Genomic DNA, 22,832 nt, shown 5'->3' on the forward strand with positions numbered 1-22,832 from the left:
CAGGAGAAGGGGTGATGTCCAGAAGGCAGCAGAGCGAGCACTTGATGTTAGGCGAGGCCGAGGAAGAGGAGCCGAACCCACTAAGACAGGATCACCATGTCAGGCAGCGGGAGGTGGCCCGTGGGGGTAGCTCCAGAAGGAGGTGGCTTCTTAGAGGGGACAGCTCCTGTGGAGTCCCACAGACGGGGTGCTCAAAGAGGATGACTCGGCCAGGTTAAGAAGGACCTTGAAGCCCCCTTAGAGTTGTATTAAAACCGAGATTGCGTGGCAGCCGCCCACGGGGCAAAGTTGACCCTCAAAAATTACTCGCTGAGCTTTTTAAAAAATACTAGTGTCTCACTTAAACCGAGAGTTCATCCCCTCCTTCCCTTCCCCCCTCAAATCTCAGTTTCTAGCTCATTTCTACAAAGTCATATCTGGCAACGCTCAGCTGCTTCCTCCCACCAACAGGTGGCCAGGGCTGGGAGGTGACTCCTTTTCAAAAGGCACACCGCTACCGCTGACTGTTCTTAACCTGTGGGTAAAATCAGTCATTGGGGTTTGTCACCTCTGGCCTCAGCCGGCGGTTGAGTTTGCAATCTTCGCCGTAATGCATTTACCCATAGGCAGCATTTCTCCTATATTTACATCCGGAGATTGTACTCCCCAATTCCCAGTTCCTAACTGGCTTTATTTTTAATGTTCACAATTTTGCGCACCCCTCATCACTAATCCCAGGCTATTTTCATCCCTAAAAGAAAAGTATTCCTACTTAGCAGTCATTTCTGCTACATTTCAGACATTTCTGCAGACATTTCACCTACGTGGACGCATGCATGTAAAATATGTGGCCTTTCGTGCGTGGCTGTCTTCACTGAGCCTGATGTTAGCAAGCTTTGCCCACGTTGTAGCATCTATCAGTGCTTTGTTCCTTCATTCCCGAGTCGTAGCGTGACATGGGCACAGCCTGTTTTGTTTACGCATCTATCCACCCATCGCCATTCAGGCTGTTTCAACATTTTAGCTGTTGTGAATCGTGCTGCTCTGAACATTCGCGCACAGGTGTTTGTTGGGATGCGCTTTTTCTGTTCTTCCGGGCGCGTACCTAGGAACGGAATTGCTGGCTCCCCTGGTCGGTCTGTATTTCACTTTCTGAGGAGCTCACGCTTTCCCGCAGCAGCTGCACCGATTGACATTCCCACCAGCAGCGTCGGAGGGTTCAGGGTCTCCTCTTCCTTGCTGATGCTTACTTCCCGTTTTAAAAAAATTACAGCCATCCTAGTGGCCATAAAGAGCACTCTCATTGTGGTCTTGATTTGCATTTTCCTAATGCCTAATGATGTCGCATATATTTTGTTGAAATTGAAATATTCTGTCTATTTTTTAATTGGTGCCTCGATTCGTTTCCTGGTCCCTGTCAAAACAAAATACCACAAACTGGGTGGTGTGAACAGTAGAAATGGATTCTCTCATGGTCCCAAAGGCTGGAAATCTGCGAGCAAGATCATGATGTTGGAAGGTTCTAGGAAAAAGCATGTTCTGTGCCTTTTTCTTAGCCTCTGGCCGTTGTCAGAATCATGACATTTTTTGGCTTATAGATATTTCATGGGTGTCCGTCTCTGTTGTCACATAAAACTCTTCCTGTGTGTCTGTCTCTGTGTGTGTTTTTTTTTCTCTTCTCCTGAGGGTACCAGTCATACTGGGTTGGAACCCACCCTCATCCATCATGATCATCTAAACTCGATGACATCTGCAAAGTCACAGTAACAGATATTTGCCGTTAGGATTTCAGTGTATCTTTTGGGGGAACGCAGTTCACCCCGGGAACCTTCTATTCCAAGTTTGTTGGGTGTTGTATCATGGAGGCTGTTGGGATTCGTAAAGTGCTTTTTTCTGAAGCTGTTGAGATGACCATACTTTCCTTCCCCTTCCTTCTGTGAATATGGTGTGTTGCACTGATTGGTTTCCATACGCCCCACCTCCTTCCATTCCTGGGATAAATTCCACTTGGTCCTGGTGTGCAATCCTTTTAATAAGCTACCGGGTTCGGTTTATTCGTATGGCCTCATGGAAGTATCCTGCGTTTTTGTGCGTGAACTTTGAAAAAGATTGATGTTAATTCTTTACACATCTGGTAGAATTCTCCAGTAAAGAGTTCTGGTCCTAGCGATTTCTTTGTGGGTAGATTTTTTGATGAATAACTCGTTCTCTTTATTTACTATAGGGCTATTCTGATTTTCTGTTTCTTCTGGAGACGGTTATGGTGGTTTGTGTGTTCCGAGAAATTTTCCATTTTCTTTTATAACCTCTCTCACTCTGTGCAGTTGGTAGTAATGTCTCCACTTCCTTCCTGGTTTTGCTTATTTGACTTGTCTCTTTTGTTTCTCAGTTGCAAGTCTGGGTAAAGATTTGTAAATGGTGATCTTTTAAAAGAACCCAGTTTTGCTTCAGTCAGTTCTGTTGTTTTTCTGTTTTCAATCTCATTTATCTCCACTCCAGTCTTCCTGATTTCCTTCCTTCTTTGAGCTAGAGTTTCTCTTATCTTTCTAGTTCCTCAAGATATAGAGTTTGAAATGCTTCTTCTTTGTTACTGTAGGTGGTTATAGCTAAAACTTTTCCTCTGAGCACTGCTTTTGCTGTGTGCTATAAGCTTTGGTATGTTGTGTTTCACTTTCATTCAGCTCACAGCATTTCACAGCATCTTTGTGATGTCTTCTTTGACCCACTGGTCACCTGTGAGTGTGGTGTTTAATTTCTACCCATGTATATGCATTTCCCAAACTTCCTTCTGTTATTAACTGCTGCTTTCGTGTCATAATGGCCAGAGAACGTATGATTTCTATGTTCTTAAATTTATTGACACTTGTTTTGTGGCCTAACACGTGGCTTTTCCTGAAGAAGGTTCTGATGCACATGAGGAGAATGTCCATCATGTCAAACGTCTGTTTGATTGATGGTGTTAAGTCTTCTGTTTCCTCTCTGAGCCTCTGTCTGGTTGTCTTCTCCATTGTTGATAGTAGGGTGTTGAAGTCTCCAGCTGTTAATGAAGTGCCTCTCTCCACCTTCAGTTCTGTCAGTGTTTGCCTCTAGTATTTTGGGGCTGTGTTATTGGGTGCATGTATATTTATAATTGTTCTATCTTTGTGATGGGTTGAGTCTGTTATCGTTCTGTAATATTCTTAGTTGTCTCTTGTAACAATATTTGTCTTAAGTCTGTTATGTCTGTTACTAGAGCTGCCAGCTCTTCCGGTTACCGTTGGCATGGAATGTCTCCTGTTGGGTTACCATATTATGCTAAGAAAGAAAAAAAAAAGGATGTACCAAGTTATTCTGATGTGTTTCAGTGGAATTTCAACATCTAAAAAAAAGATTTCTACAAATACACAAACTCTGTATCTTCTTCCTGCAGAAGTAAAACAAACCTTCCGCTGTGATATCTGCATGTTCACCTCTTCTAGAATTTCGAGTTTTAATCGTCATATGAAAACTCACAGCACCGAAAAGCCCCATGTGTGTCATCTGTGCCTGAAAGCTTTCCGCACGGTCACTCTTCTGCGGAATCACATCAACACCCACACAGGTAAACCCATGGACAAGGATTACTTCCCATTAAGGACGTGTGTTAAGGTTTATATATGAACGTGAATCCACCCATCTGCACTTCAGAATAACATGTTTGTTTTGACCACTTTGGTTTCGTCTTCTTGGACTTTGCTTAAAAACATCGAATGTCACAAAGATTTTCTTTTCACACGGATCTGGGGGTATTTATGATGTAAAGGACCTCTTCTTAGTCGTTGAAGCATTTGAAAACAGAGTCTAATTTATAGGTTCTATATTCCTAGGAACATTTGTGGTTCAGTCTTATTTGAAAAGGCTAAACAATGTGATTTTACAGGAACCAGGCCCTACAAGTGTGGTGACTGTGTCATGGCATTTGTCACCAGTGGGGAACTTGTCCGACACAGACGTTATAAACACACTCACGAGAAACCCTTCAAATGTTCCATGTGCAAGTACGCCAGCGTGGAAGTAAGTCCACCCTCATGCTTAGAGCTCTGTGGCCTTCTAAGTTGACAAGGGGCACCTGGGTGGCTCAGTTGGTTAAGTGTCCGGCTTCGGCTCAGGTCATGATCTCATGGTTTGTGAGTTCAAGCCCCGAGTCAGGCTCTGTGCTGACCGCTCAGAGCCTGGAGCCCCCTTTGGATCCTCTGTCTCCCTCTCTCTCTGCCCCTCCCCTGTTTGCACTCTCTCTCTCTCTCAAAAATAAACAAACATTAAAAAAAGAAATTTTTTAAAAGTTGGTACAAAATGTAAGTTACACTAATAGAATCTCTTATAAAGTATGTTTTACTAAAGGTATTATTCATATAAAATCTATGTGGGAAATAATACTCGCGTTATTTTCTACATTTAAAATAGAAAATTGGATTTTTTCTTTGGATCACCAATTGGTAAAAGCAACATGAAAGGCAAATGAATTACAAATAAAGTGACTTCTCCTTGGGAAATAATTCCCAAGTGTGTTGAGTTCTATCTGGTGTTCTGTGGAGTGTACGCAGTTCTCCAAAATCAAAATGCATTTGCTCTAACGTAGAACACAGATCACAGTGTGAGTTTTTGCTGAAATTTTGGACATGGGGCACCTGCTCAGATACGAACCAACTTGGTTGAACATTCGGACGTGGCCCATTTCGTCTCTTAATTTACAGAGAGATCACCTCTCTCAGACTTCAGATTTTCGGCAATGTGTCGTGGTCACTTAAACTCTGTTGTTGTGCTTATACCTTCCGGCAGCCTTAGCCACACTCTGAATGAAACGACAGCGGAATGCGATGCTTCCTTTCCAACGTCACGTCTCTACTAACGTTTAAGGACTCAGCTGTCTGTTAGGAGGTCTGCCGGGTCCTGAGTCTGAGCCCAGTTGGGAAGGGATCACACGCTCGAATGGAACAGAGTGAAAGGAGGAGGGCGCAAGTTTAAATACAGTAATGGTGCAACCGTGTTTCGTAAACTAGGAAAGTTCACAGGCAGGGTCAGGATTTGGTTCCAAGAATTTTTCCCCACTATTACTATTTTTAAAAATTATTTGTCATCGGAGTTAAAGGTGGTGGCCGCCTGTGGAAACCCAGAGAGGAAGGTCCAGAACTCGAAGCCTCGCTCGAGACTCCGACACCCAGAGTGGCCTCGCCGTTGGCGCCTTGCTGGTTTTCCGTGCAAGCTCGTGCGTCGGCAGAGACCCTGCTCAGGGTGGCGGGGGGCCGTCCGCGTGCAGCTCGAGGTCTGGTCGACATAGGGGCCCCCAACCACTGCCACCACCCCTTCTGTCCAGTGTCTGAGCCTTGCCCTGCTGCGCGGTTCTAAGTGGCTGGCTGCCTGCGCCGTCCCTTGACGCGTGGCCGGCAGGAAGGTACTGGAGCCACGGACAGGTCACAGCGCTCCTGAGGCCACGTCAGCACACCTCGTCCCTTCCTGCAGCCCCAGGGGGACCGTCGCTGCCTCTGGACGCTCCCCAAACCTTTTCTGCTATAGTGGCTAAAACTTCCTGTGTGTGTGTGTGTTTTTAATGTTTTATTTGTTTTTGAGAGAGAGAGACAGGGTGAGCAGGGGAGGGTCGGAGAGAGAGGGAGTCACAGAATCTGAAGCAGGCTCCAGGCTCCGAGCTGTCAGCACAGAGTCCGACGCGGGGCTCGAACTCATGAACCCATGAGGTCGTGGCCTGACCCGCAGTCGAACGCTTACCCGACTGAGCCCCCCGGGCGCCCCGAGGCTCTACTGCTGAGAAGTTGGGCCCCACCCGCCTTCCCGGTGTTTCGCAGGCGAGCAAGCTGAAGCGGCACATCCGCTCGCACACGGGGGAGCGGCCCTTCCGGTGCAGCCTGTGCAGCTACGCCAGCAAAGACACGTACAAGCTGAAGCGGCACATGAGGACTCACTCAGGTAGGGCGGGGCCCGCGGGTGGCCGGGCGGGTGGCGCGGGGTCGGTCCGTGTCTCCAGGGAGCCCGTCTGCAGTGTTCCCCGCGGCCCGGCCAGAGCTCCGGCGGCAGCGTGAGAGTTCGTGCTTCTCTGACGCGGGGATCTGGATCCGCGCCTTTGCGTTGGTCTGGCTTTGTCGGGGATCTCAAAGTCACCTGCTTAACTGACCCCTCAGGGTTCTTTTTTTTAAAGTTTGTTAGAGAGAGCAAGCAGGGGAGGGGCAGAGAGAAAGGAAGAGTCCCAAGCAGGCTCCACACTGCCAGTGCAGAGCCCGACGCGGGGCTCGAACCCATGGACCGTGAGGTCATAACCTGAGCGAAAGCCAAGAGTCAGATGCTCAACCAACCGAGCCACCCAGGTGCCCCTCACCTTTCAGGGGTTTTTTGTTGTTAATTTTTTTTTTAAATGTTTTATTTATTTTTGAGAGAGAGATAGAGACAGAATGAGCAGGGGAGGGTCAGAAAGAGAGGAGTCACAGGATCTGAAGACAGGCTCCAGGCTCTGAACTAGCTGTCAGCACAGAGCCCGATGTGGGGTTCGAACCCACAAACTGTGAGATCATGACCTGAGCCGAAGTCGGACGCTTAACCGACTGAACCACCCAGGCGCCCCTGTTTTTAATTTTTTTTTTTACATTTATTTGTTTTTGAGAGAGAGAGAGGGGGACACAGGACTCATAGCAGGCTGCAGACTCTGAGCTGTCAGCACAGAGTCCAATGCGGGGCTTGAACTCCTAAACCGCGACATCATGACCTGAGCTGAAGTCGAACGCTTAACTGACTGAGCCACCCAGGAGCCCCAGTGACCCCTCAGTTTTAAGGCAAAACGTAAAGTGTGCTGGTTTGATACCGCAGTTCCTTTGTTTTTCATTTATCTGTAATTGACCTGTAGCTGACATACGTGCTACCGTGAGCTGCCCAGCACGGTGACTCTGGTTCATACCTCGTGCGACACAGTCGCCTCTTGCCGCCCTGCACCGCGACACCGTACAGCGCACACGATCTTACGCCCACATTCCCTGTGCTGTGCCTGCCATCCCGCCACTTACTGTATTTTATAACTGGACGGTCGTACCTCTTCACCCCCGTCACCTGTCGGCCCGTCCCTCGCCCCCTCCCCCATCCTGTGGAAACGACTCGTTCTCTGTATTTATGAGTCTGTTTCTGCTCATTTTGTTCTAGAAATCCCACATGTAAGTGAAAACACGGGCATTTGTCTTTTTCTGCCGCACTCTCTCACTTACAGTAACACTCCTAGGTCCATCCGTGTTGTTGGAAACGGCAAGATTTCGTTCTTATGACTGAACAGTATTCTGCTGTGCACATACCGCGTCTTCTGTAGCCGTCCGTTACTCGGACGCTCAGGTGCTTCCGTATCTCAGTTCTCGTAAAGGGTGCCGCGGTAAACATACAGGCACACGTACTTTTTCCAATTAGTTTTCGTTCTCTCCACACAAGTCCCCAGCAGTGGCTTTGGTGGATTATACGGCATCTCTAGCACTCACTTGGTGGTTTTGTACGAAGGTTGTGTTTACATGTGCGTCTCAGTCCAAATGCCAGGGGAGGAACCGGACAGCTGAGTGACGACTTAGAGCCGCAGAGCCGGGCCCCCATCCACACAGCTCTGCTTGACCTGACGTTGTCCAGCCTTGATTTAGGGACCTGCCACCAGCTCTGGGGCTGAACGTGTGCGGGAAGGGAGGCGAAAGGAGCCTCAGGCTCAGCAGATACGCGTCGTGCTCCCGTGACCTCTGGGGAGGATCAGGGCTCGCTGGGCGAAGCCACCGTGCAGAGGGTCACTTTTGTCCTCCATGTCACAGGCGAGAAGCCCTACGAATGCCACGTGTGCCACACACGCTTCACGCAGAGCGGCACCCTGAAGATACACATGCTGCAGAAGCACAGCAAGAACGTCCCCAAATACCAGTGTCCGCACTGTGCCACCGTCATCGCAAGGAAGAGCGACCTGCGTGAGTGTCCGGCTTAACAGACTTCCTTTAATTACGGTATTTGCAGGCGCGCTGGAGGTACGTCCTGGGAACCCACGGAGCCCTGGCTGGTGACCTGGAGGGAGCTGGTCCGCGGGACCTGCTTCAGAAGAGGTTTTTTCTAGCGGTCCTGTGGTGCCATCTAGTGGCGAGATTGCAGAAGTGCAGTCTCCTAGCTTGGCTCTCAGTCCTGGCCCGGGGCCCGTTCTGTCCCAGGTACACCTGATAAGCAGTGACAGGTATTTGAGCTCCTAAAGCACTTTCACAGATGTTGTTTTATCCCATACGAGGCCTGTTTTCACAGATGAAGCACATGATGAAGGCGTTTCGAGACGTAGAGTGATCAGCCCCCAAGTCCCCCAAGCTAAGAGGCCCCGGGAGGTGGCCTGACACAGGTTCTGCTGTATTAACGTCCTCACGAGTGATATCCTGCAGACTTTTCGTAGCTCTTGCTGTAATCCTAGAAAGTTCTGGTAGCCGAGGTGACAAAAGTAAGGACCAAAACAGCCCTCTTCCTAAGGAACTCACTTCAGTAAGAGAGTCTTTTACTGTGATGTGGTTACGCCCTCTTCCTGGCACGAAACACCACAAAGAAAGAACAGAACTCGCCACGAGCGACTCTGAATGCCAGAGTTAGGACTCGGCTTCACCCTGGGGTGAGCCAGGGCGTAGGGAGCAGTGGGTCGTGGTGGCCACAGCCGTGAGCGGATGAGCCTCTCTCCTTTGCTTTGGGGTCCCTGGGCTCCCCGGCTCCCGTGATCTTGTTTTTCTTTCTAAAGTATGTAACACTGTGACACTCAAAACACGCTAGCAGACGTACAAGTCACCAGTTTGCCCGAGAAAACCTGGAGATGAGGCGCACAGTTGGGAAAACATTCCTGAAAGGGTGAGAGTGTTTAATGAAGCCTTAACTTTTAAAAGTCTAGAGGATTCTGACAATGTTACTGTAGTCACCGGCACGCCACAAAACACGGCCCTGTGGCACTAGGGTCACAAGCCTGTTGCCAAGAAAGGAAACAAGACTTTCACAACTTAACAAAGTGATGTAGGTTGCGTCTCCTCTCAGCAGGTGGCCCGTTGAGGGAGCTTTGTGAACAAGTGAAGTCTCCCTTCCTGCCGCTGTAGGAGAAACCAGACTCTCACGTGCCTGAGTCAGCACGACTGGGCTGTAACCCACGCCCCCAGCCGTCCATTTGTGTTTGGCCTTTTACACGAAGGATCACGAGTCACCGTGCTTTATTTTTTTTTAATTTTTTAAATGTTTATTGTTTCTTTTTTAGAGAGAGGGAGACAGAATATGAGCAGGGGAGGGACAGAGAGAGAGAGGGAGACACAGAATCTGAAACAGGCTCCAGGCTCTGAGCTGTCAGCACAGAGCCCGACGCGGGGCTCGAACCCATGAACCGTGAGATCATGACCTGAGCCAAAGTCAGACGCTCAACCGCCTGAGCCCCCACCAGGTGCTCCAGAAACCCCATGCTTTCGACTCCGTTCCACAGAAATCATTCCAGAGGGTGTCCAATCAGACCTTACCGCGAGTCCTGCGTCAGTTACGACGGAGGGAAACAACAGGGCGCTGACTCTAACACGACATCTGGCCTTTTTTTTAGCTACAGTACAGAGGTTCTGTCCTTGTTACATAAAACCACCTTAAGGTTATCCTGAAAACCCGCCCACGCCACGATAGGGTTCTCAAGGCGCGTTGTTAAGCAAACACGATAGGTCTGCCTACATGGCGTTGAGCTCTGTCTGCCTTGAGAGTGTCCTTGACTTGTGAGCCGTGGCTCCTTCTGAGCAGCCACACAGCACCCAGCAGGGGGCGCTTTCACTCCCCGGGAGACCCTTGGCAATGTCTGTTGGCATTTCGGTTGTCACAGCTGGGGAGGAAGGGCGTCTTGACTGGTATCCGCGGGGTGGAGGCCAGAGGTGCTCGTAAATATTCTCAGTGTCCAGGACGCACCCCCCCCCACCCCACCAAGAAGAAAGCAGCTCCCTAGTGCTGCGATCGAGGGGCCCTGACCAGAGGGGAGGGAGAGCGGCCGGCAGGGAACGCTGCTCCGTGACCCAGGCTCTGTAACCGCCCTAGGCGTCCATCTGCACAACCAGCACTCGTACAGAGCCGCGGAGATGAAGTGCCGCTACTGCACCGCTGTCTTCCATGAGCGCTACGCCCTCGTGCAGCACCAGAAGGGTCATAAAAACGAGAAAAGGTTCAAGTGTGAATACTGCCCGTATGCCTGCAAGCAGGTACTCCGGTTTCTCCAGTCTGGGGCGGGGTGGGAGGCGGCGGCGGACGGGAGGAGGGAGGGTCGGGTTCCCTCTCGCTCTAAAAATCTTGGGGGAAAAAGATCATGTGTTAGTGAAAGAGCCTGTTCAGATTCAGAAAGCAGCCAGGAGCCCATATGTTAAAGCAACGCTTCTTACAAGTGTGGCTTACAGACCCCTGGAGGTCCCTGAAGCCAGTGGGGCCGTTAAGATCAAAATTCTTGTCGTTAGGTAGTTCATTGATGCCAATACATCGTTTGCCCTTTCCACTATGTTGACATTGGCCACGAAGGTGCCACAGCAGCAGAGGTGACTGAGCACACACGGAGCAGTGACACCTGCAGATCTAGTCTGCTGTGTCTTCACCTCCACGCACGGCAGCAAAAGTAAAGGGCAGTTTTACTTAAGAACGTTCTTGATGAAGCAGTAGCAGTTCTCAACTTCATTCAGTCTTGACCCAGGATGCTCCTCTTTTTTTGTCGATGTTTATTTATTTTTGAGAGACAGAGAGAGACCGATATGAGTGAGGGAGGGGCAGAGAGAGAGAGGGAGACACAGAATCCGAAGCAGGATCCAGGCTCCGAGCCGTCAGCACAGAGCCCGACGCAGGACTTTAACTCACGAACCGGGAGATCATGATCTGAGCTGAAGTCAGACGCTTAACCGACGGAGCCCCCAGATGCCCCTAGTTACTCATCTTTGAATGACAGAGCGCCAGGGCTATCCCGAAGCACAGCACCTGTCTACAGGGAGGCACCTGTCTGCAGGGAGACACCTGCGGCATTGTGCGAGTTGCCAGCCCAACTAGCCACTTGTTTCATGAGCCGCCGTTTTCACCTGTAAGAACGAGGGGCAGGAGGGACAGGCAGACTCCACTGCTTCCGTTATTGGACGTTTGGCAACACGCAGTGCCTTTTCCTTGAAAGTAAATGAAGTGAGCCCATCACTTCAAGGAAAATGTGTTGCCAGAGATACAATTTCAGCCGTCAGGAGAAATTACAATTAGAAATCTATACATCGACCTCCGTGAGCTTGACAAGCTTTCTGACACTTGAAGACTCCTCTAATGAGATGGGAGTGATTTAAGAAAGCTTTTTTTTTACGTGGCGTAGTGAAGTGTGTCAACATTTAGAAGCTCTCCATAACTCAGTTAACTGATATTTTTCCAAATGACCAGTCAGACCATTATCTTAGAAAATCATGCATCAGTAAAAGATTCACTCAAAATAGAAGATCGATGGACCATCATGTCACTAAAAGGACCGTCTTCCCCACACGCCTTTCCATTTACGCTCCCTCCCAGGACAGTGTCACTCAGTCCCATTTTGAAAGTCAAGGTCCCACCGAGGCCCTGCTGTCCTGGAAGGGAGGTGGGGGCACAGCGTGTGGGAAGAGAACGTCCCCAAGAGAAAGCCTCGTAGAAATACAGCTCGGTTATGAACAGTAATATAAAAGTGGGCCTATGTTTTCTCTGCGAGATCATGGCATTTTAGATAAAAGGAGTAAAATAGGCATTTTTGCCTGACTTTATATTTTTTTTTGTCATACTTCTCCAAGTTTTTTTTTTTTAAGTTTATTTATTTGTTCTGAGAGAAAGAGAGAACAGGGGAGGGTCAGAGAGAGAGGAAGAGGGAATCCCAAGCAGGCTCTGCACAGTCAGCGCAGAGCCTGATGCAGGGCTCAAATTCATGAACCGTGTCCTTATGGCCAAAACCAGGAGTCCGATCCTTAACCGACTGAGCCACCCAGGCACCCCGGCTTCTCCAGATTATTTACTTGCATAAATCTTAGTTAAAATTCCTAATTATTCCTTTGGTAAGAACAGTTATTATGAGCTTTATGCTCTTAAGTAGATATTAAAGTTTGTCTTAATATTTATCAGAAAGTTAAGAGGTTTCATGTACTTCGAATCCCAAATAGCCGTGGAATTGAAACTCTGACGTTAGATTTTAAGTTTGCAGGTTCCTTCTGCCCTTTGTAAACTCAGGTCATTGCAGATAGTTCTAGAACTAGGGCTGCTAATTAATCCATGAGGTCTCTTGGTGGGACAAATGATTATCGCTTCCCTCCCCACGGAATGTTCTGCCACATTCCCCGAGGGACCCGCTGGGCGCTCAGCGGTGGCCCAACGGCAGGGACGGTGGACATGCTTGTCTCCTACGTAACCAGACCATGCTGCTGTCCTCAGTAGCATCACGTTGACAATCTGCGCCATCATTTTTCTTAACCACGCAGTCATCCTGGAGAGGGGGAAGAGGTGGATAAGACATAACGTCAAGGACTAAAAACACCCCTGTAGGTATTAAACCTCTTATTTCCCTCCCTTTCGCTCCTAGGGGCGTCACATGACCGTTCACATACGCACCCACACCGGAGAGAAGCCATTTACCTGCACCTCGTGCAGTAAATGTTTCCGACAGAAGGAACTTCTGAATATGCACTTCAGGAAATACCACGACGCCAGCTTCATCCCAACTGTTTACAAGTGCCCCACATGCGGCAAAAGCTTCTCCCGCTGGGTAAGCTCGCGTAACTCACGGTAAATCTTCCTTCTTGCAAAGATCCCTCGATTTCACAGCCCCTGACGCACTCAGGGAGTTTAAACCCAATTATAGAAACGTGCCAGGGCTTCAGACGGCACCTGCCTGGCCTTGGGGAAGCCGTGATTCGTTTCTTTGGAGTCACAAAGCTCCTGCAAATTGTATGAAAGTGCGGTCTCCCCTTTCTATGAAAAAAGACAGTTCTGCAGACAAAACCTTGCAAATAGTTTTAGGGAATTCTCATGCTCCCTAGAATCCGCAAGAGCCCCTGATCCTCAGTGTAACATTTTAACATCGTTCCTGTGAATCAGATCTGGGCTGCTTCCCAGAGAGATGCAATTTTCAGAATGCCTCAGGGATGCTCTTCGAATGGTACTGTTGGTACCCGGCTAAGAAATATGTTTACTCTCCCATGTTACTCTCTTCAGGGGCTCCGTCGGTTATCTGTTGCCATATAAGAAGTGGTTTCAAAACTTAGTGGCATAAAATACCATTTATTTCCTCGCGCTTTCAGTGGGTCAGGAATTTGGGAGGGGTGCGGCTGGGTGGGTTCGGTTCATCATCTCTCAGGAGGTCACGGTCAGGATGTCCACTCCCAAGATGGCGCCCTGACGTGGCTGTTGGCAACGGTCTTCAGCTCCTCACCACGTGAACCATTCTGCTGAGCTGCCCAAGTGTCCTCACGACCCAGAGCAAGTGAGAGACAGCAAGGGGGAGGCCACTGTGCCTTTTGTCACCTAGTTTTTATTTCTTAATGTTTTATTTATTTTTGAGAGAGAGAGAGAGTGTGTGTGAGCAGGGGAGGGTCAGAGAGAGAGGGAGTCACAGACTGAAACAGGCTCCAGGCTCTGAGCTGGCAGTCAGCACAGAGCCCGACGCGGGGCTCGAACCCACGAACCGCGAGATCATGACCTGAGCCAAAGTCAAACGCTCAACCGACTGAGCCCCCCAGGCGCCTCTGTTCCCTAGTTTTAAAAGTGACCCATTACTTCTGTTCATTAGAAGTGAATCACTAGGGGGGCGCCTGGGTGGCTTAGTCGGTTAAGCGTCCGACTTCAGCTCAGGTCATGATCTCGCGGTTCGTGGGTTCGAGCCCCGCGTCGGGCTCTGTGCTGACTGCCAGCTCAGAGCCTGGAGCCTGTTTCAGTCTGTGACTCCCTCTCTCTCTGACCCTCCCCTGCTCACGCTGTCTCTCTTTCTCTCTCTCTCCTAGAAATAAATAAAACACTTAAAAAAAAAAAAAAAGAAGTGAATCACTAGGGGCACCTGGGTGGCTCAGTCGGTGAAGCATCCGACTTTGGCTCAGGTCACGATCTCGCAGTTCATGAGTTCGGGCCCCCCAGTGGGCTCTGTGCTGTTGGTGTGGAGCCTGATTGAGGTTTTCTCTCTCCCTCTTTTTCTGCCCCTCCCCCGCTTGTGCTTTCTCTCTCTCTCCCTCTCTCTCTCTTTCTCTCTCTCTCAAAGAAATAACATTAAAAACTTTAAAAAAGAAAGAAATCACTAGGTCCAGCCCACACCCAAGAGGTGGAGTGGGGGTGGGTAGAATTCCTTTTGAAAGAAAGAGTCAAAGAATTCGTGGACATTGAAAAAACACCACAGACAATGAGCAGATCTCTAGACAATGCGCACTCCAGGCTGGCTCTGAAAGTTCTGGATTATCTGAAGTGACTGTTTCTATGGGGAAAAGCTTTGTCTTTTCTCTTTGTGTTTTTCTGGGCCATGTAGCGGGGTACTTCCGGAATGTTAATGTAACTCTTAGTTCAAAATCTCAAATACAAGTTGTGACAATAGTCCAAAAACAGCGTTCATACAGAGTTAGCATTCTCAAGAGTCAGCACTGGAAAGAGTCAGCCCTTTGGTGTGAAGAACAAGAAAACAGAGAAGAGAATGAGTCACCTCCCAGAATTCCTCAGAGCAACCAGTCAGAAGTTCTGAAACTTTTTCCTGCATTCAAGAGAGCGCATGGGTCTTGCATCTAGAACACAGACGTACCTCGGAGATGCTGCAGAACTAGTTCCACAGTAAAGCAAACGTCACAAAAAAGTGAGTCAAAAGAATGCTTTGCTTTCCTGGGGGATATGAAGGTATGTTTATGCTATTCTGTAGTCTACTAAGTGTCCAGTAACAATGTGCCTAAAAAGCGCAGATATTTTAATTTAAAAATACTTTACTGCTAAAAAATGCTACCCACTTAGCTTTCAGCAGATTGTGGTCGCTGGTCACTGATCACCGTGACAAATATAATAACAGAAAAAGTTTGAAATATTTTAAGAATTACCAAAGTGTGACACCGAAACGCAGCGTGAGCTTTTTGGAAAAATGGCATCGATAGACTTGCTCAATGCAAGATTGCCACAAACCTTTAATTTGTAAAACATGCAGCATCTACCAAGTGGAGTAAGACCCGGTGCGGTACAATGAGGTGTGCCTGTGTATGAAAACTCTAACAACTTAATAAGAAAAGGGCAAATCCCCAGTGAAAAATGGGCAAAGGATCTAAATAGACATCTCTTCAAACAAGATACACAAACGACCTAGAAGCACGTGAAAAGACGCATCGTTAGCTGCTAGGGAAATGCGAATCCGGACCACAGTGAGGATGCCGAGGACGGTCATGAGGAAGGCTGCAGTCAAAGAAGACAGATAATCCTCGATGTCTAAAGCCGGAGCCCTCCTCCGTTGCGCTGGGATTTGGAATTTGGGTGAAGCTGCTTTAGAAGATAGTCTGGCAGTTTTTCAAACAGTCAAAACATAGTGCCACCCCTAGGCGTATTATACTCAAAAGAACTGAAAACACAAGACCACACAAAAATTGTACACAAATATTCATAACAACCCCCAAAAGTGGAAACTACCCGAATGGCCGTCAAGTGGTGAGTGGATAAAGCATTTTATATCCGTACAGTGGAATATTGCTCTGTCATTAAAAGGAGTGACGTACAGATATATCGTGCTACATGTGGGTGAACCTGGAAAGAAGCCAGACCCAGAAGATCACGTATTAGAGGATTCGATTTCTATGAAATGTCCAGAATATAAAAGTTCATAGAGACAGAAGGTAGCTTGGTGATGGCCAGAGACTGTGGGGGTGGAGAGCACAGAGAGTGACTCCTGACAGTATAGATTTCTTTTCGAAATGTTCTCAGATTGACTGTGGTGATGGTTTTACAACTCTACAAATAGACTAAAAACCACCGAACTGTACAATTTCTTTTTTTTAAGTTTTTTTTTTTTTTTTATATTTTAAGAAAGAGAGCGGGCATGAGCAGGGGAGGGGCAGAGAGAGGGAGAGAGAGAATTCCAAGCAGGCTCCATGCTGTCAGTGCAGAGCCCAACATGGGGCTCTGTCCCATGAACCGTGAGATCATGACCTGAGCCCAAACCAAGAGTTGGATGCTCAACCGACTGAGCCACCCAGGCGCCCCATTATACAATTTAAATGGATGAATTGATATATGAATTATATCTCAATAGAGATGTTTCAAAAATAAAAGTTCCCATTTATGGCTCCACTTGGAAGTTGCCACTTTGTCCTAAGAAGTAAAAACCTGAGTAAATTGGAAAACCAGCTCTTCCAGCATCTGCAGGGGAGCAGCGACACGGGACAAGTCTCGGCCTCAGGATGGGAGATCAGCAAACACAGAGACACCCCTGCAGCCTCCACAGGAACTAGCTCCGGGAGCAGGGACGGGATGGGAAAATCGGACCGGTGATGGAGGACTTGCTGGAGGCTCAGGTGGACAAGCCGAGATTAAAAGCTACACATCTAGTCCTAGAGGCCCCCACAGTGCTGTGCATTTTGCCACCGGAAGCTCAACCAGATCTGAAAAGAAGTCCCCTTCTGCTTCCTTCCAGCAGGGTAGGCGCAAGGAACCGTCCTGAAATACCCCAGAGCACTCTGTTCTCCTTCACAAAGTCTCCCCCGGGGAAAACCAGTTCACCAGAGCATAACCCACTGGGGTGGCATCAGAGCCTCACTGACCTGGTGGAAGGGAAACCCCAACTCCAAGGGAAACCCCAAGAGCCATCCTGTCCCACCTGAGGTGGAGAAGAAAACTGAAAATCACTTGTGAGGGTCACAGCCCAGAGGCACGGCTCCCTGAAACACAGAGACCCCCGTCACAGGCTACAGAACACCCCCCCGCCCAAGCCTCACCCCCATGCTACTGAAGCCCAATTTAAGGCGGTTTGTTCCACCCAGGGCATCGTGTCCAGCTATCAGGAAGATCTCACCAGGCATACCAAAAGGCAAAAATCACAATTTGAAGAGACAGAACTGCAAAACCAGGCACGGCAGGGATGTGAGAATGGTCAGACCAGGAAGTTAAAACAACCTTGATTAATAACATGCTGAGGGTGCTGATGGATAAAGTAGACGGTTCACAAGAACAGACGAGCAACGGGAGCAGGGATGGAAATCCTAAGGGGAAAAAAAAAACAGAAATGCTTTAATGGAAATGAAAAGTGCTCTGATGAGTGAAATCGAGGAAAATTTGAATAAAGGGAGAAATAGCCCATGTTCATGGATAAGAAAACAGTAATGTCAAGATGTCATTTCTTCAAGCTTGATCTATAGATTCATTGCAATTCCTGTCCACATCTGAGCACGTCATTTCGTCAATAATGACAGTGACTTTGGAGCTGATGTGGAGAAGCAGAGAACCCAGAATAGCCAACACAGTATTGAAGGGAGAGAACGAAGTTTGAGGACTGACTTCACCCGCCTTCAAGACTCGCTATAAAGCCAGAGGAGTCACAGCAGCGCATGTTAGTGAAGAACAGTCACACACGGCGGAGCAGAGAGCCCAGGCAGACCCCACACGTTCAGTCCGCTGATCTCTGACAAAGGGGCAGAGGCGATGCAATGGAGAAAACACCTTTTCAGCCAGTGTGCTAGAGGAACTGGAATCCACATGGAAAAAAATCCTAGACCGAGACCTTATGCCTTTCACAAAAATTAATTCAAAATGCTACAGGCCAGCAGGGCTCCAGGGCAGCTTAGTCAGTTAAGCGTCCAACTCTTGATTTTGGCTCAGGTCGTGGTCTCATGGTTCGTGAGTTCGAGCCCCGTGTCGGGCTCTGTACTGTCACCGTGGAGCCTGCTTGGGATTGTCTCTCTCTCCCCCACCTCAAAATAAATTAACATAAGAGAAAATCTAGATGACCCTAGATATGGTGGTGACTTTTCAGAGACAATACCAAAGGCACCCTCCATGACAGAAATCATGGCGAAGCTGGCCTTCACTAAAATGAACAATTTCTGATCAGAGAAGACAAGCCACAGACAGGGTAAAAATACATGCAAACGTCACCTCTGGTGAAGGACTGTCATCTGGAACACACAAAGAGCTCTTACAAGTGAACCCTTGTTAACAAACAGGCTGAGGGCGTTGTCACGGATCCCTCACCCGAGAGGATGCTGAGGTGCCAGATTCCCATTGGGGAAATGGATGTTAGAACAAGATGCCCCCACACAGCTTTCAAAATGGCCGAGACCCGGAACCCTGACGACACCAGATGACGGGAGGGTGTGGAGTTGCTGGCGGGAATGCAACATGGCGCAGCCTCTTTGGAAGAGTTTGGTGGTTTCTTACAAAGCTAAACGTACTCTTACCTTACAGCCCAGCACTCACACTCCTTCTAGTCACCCAGAGTAGAAAACTTACATCCACACAAAACCCCACACACGGATGTTTAGAGCAGCTGTATTCTGAACTGGCAAAACTTGGAAACAGCCAAGACATCCTCTGGCGGGTGATGGATGAATAAACTGTGGTCCATCCAGACAATGGAATACCTTCCCGGGGTAAAAACAAATGAGTTATCAAGCCAGGAAGACGGGGAAGAACCTTGAGCACATATTCCTAAGTGAACGAAGCCAGTCTGGAAAGGGTACACGCTGTATGATTCCAACGATACAACGTTCTGGAAAAGGCAAAACTATGGAGACCGTAAACAGATTGGTGGTTTCCAGGCGTTGGGGAGGAGGGAGGAACAGATGGAGCACGGAGGATTTTCAGGGCAGTGAAACTAGTGTGTGTGATACTAGAATGGTAGATATTTAACGGTTATACATTTGTCCAAACGCACAGAACGAACAACTCCAAGAATGAGCCCTCCTGTAAACTGTGGACTTTGAGGGATTATGACATGTCCGTGGAGGTACCTCAGTTGTAACAAATGCACCCCCGTTCTGATGGGGATGCTGATAATGGGGGTGAGGCTGGGCGTGTGGGGGCAGGGGTGTAAGGGAAATCTCTAACCTCCCTCCCACATGTGCGATGAACCTAAATCTGCTTTAAAATACGAAGTCTTTAAAAATAAATACTTGCATGTCTGGGTATGGGGATCCAGTTTAATTTTTAGAAAGTAAATCATCCACAAACTTCCCTTCTTTAACACACCTGAATGTCACAGGGCCGGGCGCCCTGCCTCCCCGGTAAGGACTCCACCCCCACCCTGCATCCCAAATGCTGACTCCCCCCTCTCTTGAGAAACATTCCTCTGACACAGAAGTCTGTCATCTCACTCTTCCCTGAGTCCTAAATAATCTAATGTATCAGTTTCCTTAAAATCTTAGCCCACTTACTTTTTTTTTTAAATATATATATTTTTTTATTTATTTCTAGGAGAGAGAGAGAGAGAGACAGGGTGAGCAGGGGAGGGTCAGAGAGAGAGGGAGATACAGACTCTGAAACAGGCTCCAGGCTCTGAGCTGGCAGTCAGCACAGAGCCCGACGCGGGGCTCGAACCCATGAACCGCGAGATCATGCCCTAAGTGAAAGTCGGACGCTTAACCGACTAAGCCACCCAGGCGCCCCTAGCCCACTTACTTTTTAAAGGCTAGATGTGTTTTTGCTTATTAATCCGAAACCGACGTCTGGAGTCATTAGCCATGAGCTTCATGAATTTGGAAGAAGGATGTGTGTGTGTGTGTGTGTGTGTGTGCGCGCGTGCGCCCTTGCAAGTGTGTGCATGTGCTTTGCTGGGGAAGGGGCCATTGCTCTCATCATATTCTCAAAGGAATCCTTGGCTCCAGAAGGCTTAGTTTGTGCATAATCATCATATAAACCCGGGGACTGGCAAACATTCTGCGTGGGGCCGGTAGTAGTATTCTCAGCCTCGCAGACCGTCTTCTGGCCCAACTACTCCAGTCTGTGGGAGCACAAGCAGCTATAGACTGACAATCCATAGATGAAGAGACATGGAAGTCTTCCGGAAAACTTGCTTTACAAAAACAATTGGCTAGCGGATTTGACCCTTGGGCTGTTGTTTTCCCACCCAGAATGGAACGAGTTCAAGTAACCTGTAACATCTCCTTTGTCCTTATACGCGAGTCCTTCCCCTTCTGCCCATAAGGACAGCCGAGGGGGGCAGCACGCTGAAGCCGACGTGGAAGTTGGTGGGGGAAGGTTTTAGATAATCAGAAAATGGAATGACACGTCGGCAGTACCTTCCTTTAGCACAACAGGGAAACCCAACGGGGAAAACTTTCTAACTTAATTTAAACCGTCCAGAGTGTTCGTATGTAAGAATACTTTGGTTAACGGTCTTGACCAAGAAATCTCTGACTTCTCTTTTAATTCTGAGTGTTGTATACACATTCACTTACCCCTTGCGCGGGGCATCTGAGTGACTCGGTCTGACTGTTTGATTCTTGATGTCCGCTCAGGTCATGATCTCACACTTTGAGAGATCGAGCCCCAAGTCAGGCTCTGCGCTCACAGCACAGAGCCAGCTTGGGATTCTCTCTCTCCCCCCCTCTCCCCTCCTCACTGGCTTGTGCACTGTCTCTTTTTCAAAATAAATAAACATTAAAAAAGAATAATAACCCCACACACGGTAGATCAGGAGAGAAGCTGGCAGGGCAGTAAAATTTATGTAGTATATTATGAATTTTCTTAAAATTGACAATTCATTGAATTTCTGGCCCAACATCAGGCCTCACTTTGCAGAGGAGACACATTCTGGAAGAATAGAGTTTGTCTTCTCATTGACCTCTAGGATCAAAGAAATTTTTTTCTTCACAACAGAGGGGCCCCTTTTATTTTATTTTATTTTTTAAATTTTAATATTTATTTATTTTTGAGACAGAGACAGAGCAGGAGTGGGGAAGGAGCAGAGAGAGAGGGAGACACAGAATCTGAAGCAGCTCCAGGCTCTGAGCTGTCAGCACAGAGCCCAACACGGGGCTCAAACCCACAAACCATGAGATCATGACCAGACTTAATGTTGGACATTCAACCAACGGAGCCACCCAGGCGCCCCTGAAAGCCACCTTTTTTGTACAAGAATGTATCAGGCACATGCTACCCCGTTTTCCAGCGCCTGGGTCTTTAACTGTGGGATTTTTAAATGACATCCCGTGGGTGATGCTGACTTCCATGTGCTCTCTGTCACCTCTCCGACAGAATAACATGCAAAGACATTCCGTGAAGTGTGACGCAGGGCAAGGAAAGCCGGCTGGCTCGGGAAAAGGGAGAAGAACGGAGAGGAGAAACCTGGCCGTCCTGAAAGAGGCAGGAAAGGAAGACGGTAACTCATTTTAAACAAACTGGGTTTTAATTTGACAGCGATTTCCTTTTTTGTCACCTCCGGGTGCNTACCGTGTAGGGGACTCACTCAGAAGCCCTAAGTGCCGGTCCCCGAAAGGTCCTGGGCCCAGCTCTGTTGCTACTTGCTGCCACCTCGGGCAGGTTTTGAGCTCCACTCTGCCCCATGTGGGTCATTGGCTCAGTGGAAGCCATCACTTTGCGCAGGTGCAAAGAGCCCCAGGCGGCGTCCATGGCTCCTCGCCGGTTCCTGGCAGGACAGTCAGCGAGGCTGCAGGGCGTCCCCCTCGCGGAGCCGGTGGCCCGTCACCTGCACCTGGCGGAAATGCTGGGCGCTGTGTGCGTGTCGTGCAGCTGAGGGCTCAGAGCGTCACGGGCTCACTGCCTCCTAGTTCTGGGGCCCGGAAGTCCCAACTCAAGGTGTCATAGAGCTCGTTCTCCTTCCGAAGGTTCTGGGGAGACGCCCTCCCGCCTCTCCCAGCTTCTGGGGGCTCCCGGGGTCCCTCGGCCTGGGGCCACATCACTCAAGTCTCTGCCTGTGTCTTTGCATGGCCTTCGTCCCTGTTCTGTCTCTCGTCTTCTTTCTAAGGACCCTTGTCACTGACGTGGAGCCTGTGTGGAAAAGCGGGATAATCTGCTCTTGGGACCCTTAATTATATCTTCAAAGACACAAGGTTACCTTCACAGGTTGCAGGGGTGAGGATGTGGGCGTATCTTTGCGGGGGGGTCGCTGTGGGTATCATAGTCTTTATCCTCTGGCCTCAGGGAGCAGACGTGGGCCCCCAGGTTAGAGCAAAACGGGCCTGAGTCCAGCCTGCCCTCTACGAGGCTCTGCTCCAAGAGGGGACAGACCTTCGCCCTCGCAGGCGCTCCGGTCGCGTCCTCTGTTCCTGTCCCACGAGGACCCTAGACTGGAGGGCGGGGCTGGAGGCAAACACAAACGGAAAATGTTTGCGTGACCTTCTCAGTCTTAAATGCCCCGTGTTCGATCCTGCCCCGAATCCGAGGCTAGCGGATGTGCCCGCGGATGGCAGTCCGCCCTTTCCGTGTTTCAGAGTTACCTGGGGAGACGGGGTGCCGGCCAAACTTGCATTTCCTGTTTAGTGTGAGTATATCCCATGCACTATTTGAGATATACTTGTACTAAAGTGTTACGCATCGTGCTTGGAACGTGGGTGGCAGGACTGGAGTTCTGATCTGGGCTGTGCGATCTGTGGGGACTTCCTCAGTATCCCCTCTCCCTCCCNCCCTCCTCCTCCTCCAGCTCCCCCTCCTCCTCCTCCAGCTCCCCCTCCTTCTCCAACTTCATGTCCACACCTGTGTCCTCATCCACACAGGTACCTATGTCCACACCTGTAACTACATCCGCATCTGTGCCCTTGTCCACACCTGCATACCTGACCCTCACCTTGTCCCACGGCAGGTGATCTGGGACTGGAGCCCCCGTGTAGCCTCCAGAGGCTGGGAGGGGCTCTTCCTTCACCTCGTGAGCGTCTCCTCTCTGCTGTCTCAAACCCACTTTATCTAAATCT

The 22,832-nt window shown here is 49.0% G+C and overlaps 1 protein-coding gene across 1 annotated transcript in view; it reads left to right on the forward strand.

Annotated features, from left to right (window-relative positions):
• The window catches only part of CTCFL (CCCTC-binding factor like), a 27,398-nt gene that overhangs the window by 1,849 nt on the left and 2,717 nt on the right, over positions 1 to 22,832 (forward strand). The window contains exons 3-10 of the mRNA XM_077778311.1: positions 104 to 187; positions 3,389 to 3,559; positions 3,878 to 4,011; positions 5,799 to 5,919; positions 7,776 to 7,925; positions 10,030 to 10,190; positions 12,545 to 12,727; positions 21,160 to 21,283. Of these exons, the coding sequence (XP_077634437.1) occupies positions 104 to 187; positions 3,389 to 3,559; positions 3,878 to 4,011; positions 5,799 to 5,919; positions 7,776 to 7,925; positions 10,030 to 10,190; positions 12,545 to 12,727; positions 21,160 to 21,283 (1,128 nt within the window). The remainder of the gene's footprint in view (positions 1 to 103; positions 188 to 3,388; positions 3,560 to 3,877; positions 4,012 to 5,798; positions 5,920 to 7,775; positions 7,926 to 10,029; positions 10,191 to 12,544; positions 12,728 to 21,159; positions 21,284 to 22,832) is intronic.

Source organism: Crocuta crocuta, unplaced genomic scaffold, assembly GCF_008692635.1.
Source record: "Crocuta crocuta isolate KB4526 unplaced genomic scaffold, BGI_CrCroc_1.0 scaffold27, whole genome shotgun sequence".
Taxonomy (NCBI): Eukaryota; Metazoa; Chordata; class Mammalia; order Carnivora; family Hyaenidae; genus Crocuta; species Crocuta crocuta.